Source organism: Sinocyclocheilus anshuiensis, unplaced genomic scaffold, assembly GCF_001515605.1.
Source record: "Sinocyclocheilus anshuiensis isolate Anshui unplaced genomic scaffold, SAMN03320099.WGS_v1.1 scaffold242, whole genome shotgun sequence".
Taxonomy (NCBI): domain Eukaryota; kingdom Metazoa; phylum Chordata; class Actinopteri; order Cypriniformes; family Cyprinidae; genus Sinocyclocheilus; species Sinocyclocheilus anshuiensis.
Genome location: NW_015546053.1, coordinates 1,304,681 through 1,308,546, shown reverse-complemented (window position 1 = coordinate 1,308,546; position 3,866 = coordinate 1,304,681). Strand labels below are relative to the sequence as shown.

The following is a 3,866-nucleotide window of genomic DNA, read 5'->3' as shown; positions in this document are numbered from 1 at the left end:
GACATTCAGGAAATCAGACAGAATGAAGGTTAGGTTGGGGGATTTGTCTTGTTTATCCTGAAACCAGACAGATTCTAGCAGTGCTGACTGCACACATGTCGGTGAGCAGGTATGTGGGTGTGTGTGTGTGTGTGTGTGTGTGTGTGTGTGCATGTGTGTGTGTCTTACGGGGGAAAGTGGAGTTGACTCCAAACTTCGTGACACAGGCTGACTCATCCTCGGCTCCGCTGCAGTCCTCCTTCCCATCACAGGCCTTCTCCAGCGGAATGAACTTCACTGACTTGGAGCAAAAATAATACTTGCTCTCAATCAACTGCTTGACTGTTTCATGAAGAGGAAGAAAGAGTAAAAACAGCACTTGTTATTAAAACAACCAGCAATGAGGTTAAATGAATCAGTCTGTTTTTGTTTCTTGAGTCACAACAGTCAAAAGAGTGACTAAATAACTGTTACTGATGAGATGATCAGACTTGTCAATTTGTGACTCATTTTTATTGCGAAAAGTGAATGTGTGAAAAGTTATAAACAGAAAAGATTAGGTCAATTTCCCTCACCCACATTAAAAACAAACATTAAAGAGACTTGCATCTCAAATGAACTGTATTCTCAGGACAATATTTATTATTTTATTGTATTATTTTATTTTTTTTATTTTATTTTATTTTATTCAGGTCAGGGCAAGTTGTAAACATTTTAAATGTTATAAATGTTATAAAATATATTCATTCATAACTTGTTGATTCAACACATGTTGAAAATCGTATGCATCTATAGCATTCATATTTACAGCAAATAATATATGCAATGTGTTGCAGTTTTAATGTTTTAAATGTTATAAATTCATGTAAGGTAGTAATTAAAATGTTCACAAATATTTAAAAATATATATTTATACAATGCATTAATTACTCTGAATTTGATATATGTGCATGTTAAAATGTATAAATTATACAATATATGAATTGCCATTTTCAAATGTTTTCAGTGTTATTAATTCATACAATTTTTTGCTATGCATAACAGTTTTCATGTTTAACAATGTTTTAGATGTGATAAATTTATACAGTTTATTGGATTGTTATAAATGTATGTGATATATTACAGTTTCACACTTTGAATTATTATTTGTACAAAGTATTAATTGAAATTTTCCACAAATTTTAAATATTATTCATGTTTTCATATTAAATATATATGCAGTTTTCATGCGTACAAGTTTATACAATGCATTAATTGGAGATTTTACATTTGCTATGATCTGTGCATGTTATTTTAAGTCTACCATTTAATATGTATGCATGGTAGCTTTTATAGTTTTGCTGTTAAATAATTTTTTAAATAATAGTTTTACTGTTTAAACTGTGATATATAAGCTGTTTAATGACAGATTGCCCATACAGTCTAATAGCGCTTGTTCATTTAATTGAATCATTAGAAATGTCCAATAACTTTAAAGCAGCCAAGTCTTTAGATTACATTTTTGAGTTTGAATCATAATCCTCCCTGAGAAATATTGACTGGAGTGAAAGCAGGACAACTAGCCTCAGCCTTCATCATTTTCTTAATCATGTGTGCTCAAATGAAATCCAGGCGGGGTTAAAATGACCTAGAACTTACTGAAGAAAGCAGCCACAGCCACAATGGCCAGTACAACCACCACCATCACGACTGTAATGATGATCTTTTTCCTGTTCGGCCTTTTCTCCGCCTGAGTCTTCGGAGCCGTCATGAGTTTTCTGCGTTTTCCAGGCCGAGCCGCTGAAGGAGAATATGAAAATCAGTTGACCTCAGTACAGGGTGTGGTTTCTTTCTCGTAATGCATCCACTTAAATCATGAGTATTACAATGGATGGAATTTACTGGGCTGATAAATCAGGTGATGCATTAGACCAGCTTTACCTTGTTGCTGTGGGGGGTTTAAGGGTCTGGCGTTCTCTTCAGGAACCTGAACTGTAGTCTGGGAATGAGAATGAGGAAGAGAGAAGAGGAAAGAGAAAGTCAGAGGTTATTTTGTTATTTCTTTCACACACACAAACCCCTAAAGCTTTATGACTCAGCTGTAGTTTTCTGTATCGCTTTCAATGTGTCACAAGGGATTTTTTTTCCAAGTTGTTCTTGAAATCTCTCACACTTCCTTGTAAACTAGCCTACTCAGCTTAAACATGTGGGTCGCAGTTTACCTGCAGCAAGAAATAAATAGTAGCTGCATTTATTACACTCTGAGGTTCAGCAGCAGACTGCAGGACGTTAATGAGGTAGAATGTTTGATAGATAGATATTATGTGTATTATATATTGATGCTTGGTTATATAATCCAATGGGCTTTCACAGCTCTTTCAATTTGACCCCTGTTGATCTGGGATGGTTATTTCAGTCACTGATATGGAAAATTATATTAGTCCCATTGGTGTTATGCTCAGAGACCTATACTCTCCTGACAGCTCAGGCACATTTCTCTCTTGCATTTATGCAAATCAAATTTCAGATTAGACATGGTTTATGGCAACACTAATGTAGACAGTGGTTTATTTTGAGAACCTGTATATAATTGTTCATGAATGGGGGCATTTGTATCCATTACAAATAATCTTCAGAAAATAATCATTGCAGTTTTTAAAACACACTAAAATATCTTTAAACTTTAATGTCTCCTTAAAGACCTCTTCCTATTTATTTGAATGTGTACTTTATCGAGGCTAAATAAACCAGAAATATCACATCTGAGAATGTGAGGTGAAACTTTAACGTCAGCCTACTAGTCAAAACAGTGACTAACACTTAGCATCAGTCTAACGGATGATTCCAGACAGCTCTGTCACTCAAAACACCCCATAAAATAACAGTCAGAACAAACTGTTTCCAAACACGCATCCAGTCTCGACAAGAACATGAGACTCTCCAGACTAACACCTATTTTATTATTGTCGAAGAAGACCTTATTTGAATAAGGAAAAATGTGTGACTTAATATTCATGTGCTGTACTGTAAGTTTATTCAGTAAAATCTGCAATTTAAATTCATTAATGGAAATAACTTTAATCTATCGTTACTACTGTATTGATTTATTGATACTATACACAATAGCATAGATGTCTGTTAAGATTGCATCAAGACAACATAAAATAGTTATTTAAAGAACATACACAGATGTTAATATTTAAAGGGATAGTTCAGCCAAATTGCAAATTCTTCACCCTCGTGTCGCTCCAAACCCGTAAGACCATTGTTCATCTTCAGAACACAAATTAAGATATTTTTTGATGAAATCCGAGCGCTTTCTGACCCTACATAGACAGCAACGCAACTACCACATTCAAGGCCCAGAAACATAGTAAGGACATTGTTAAAATAGTCCATGTGACATCAGTGGTTCAACCTTAATTTTATGAGGTTACAAGAATACTTTTTGTGCGCAAAGAAAACAAAAATAATGATTTCTTCTCTTCCATGTCAGTCTCCGCAATACGTTCACGAGAGTACCATGCATTTATACTGACACGGAAGAAAATAAATTGTTGAATAAAGTTGTTGGAATGACATGAGGGTGAGTAATTAATGACAGATTTTTCATTTTTGGGTGAACTATCCCTCTAATATTTAAGACAATTTTATTAAAATTTGCGATAAGTGCACAATATAAAATTTGCCTAACAAAATATAAAATAGATTCGATAGATAGATAGATAGATAGATAGATAGATAGATAGATAGATAGATAGATAGATAGATAGATTTCATTCTAGAAATTTATTTGCAAGTGCCCAGAATTGTACAACATTACAGTCAAACAACAAATGAGTCAGAGTTTCCTTTTCATCATTATGGAATGTGCAAACTTATTGAATTTCAGCGCATATGTATATATA

The 3,866-nt window shown here is 33.9% G+C and overlaps 1 protein-coding gene across 1 annotated transcript in view; it reads right to left on the bottom strand.

Annotated features, from left to right (window-relative positions):
- Positions 1 to 3,866, bottom strand: part of LOC107699212 (transmembrane protease serine 4-like) — a 14,019-nt gene that overhangs the window by 6,532 nt on the left and 3,621 nt on the right. The window contains exons 2-5 of the mRNA XM_016500409.1: positions 1,900 to 1,957; positions 1,618 to 1,758; positions 169 to 321; positions 4 to 74 (exon numbers count right to left, since the gene is read on the bottom strand). Coding sequence (XP_016355895.1) covers positions 4 to 74; positions 169 to 321; positions 1,618 to 1,758; positions 1,900 to 1,957 — 423 coding nt within the window. The remainder of the gene's footprint in view (positions 1 to 3; positions 75 to 168; positions 322 to 1,617; positions 1,759 to 1,899; positions 1,958 to 3,866) is intronic.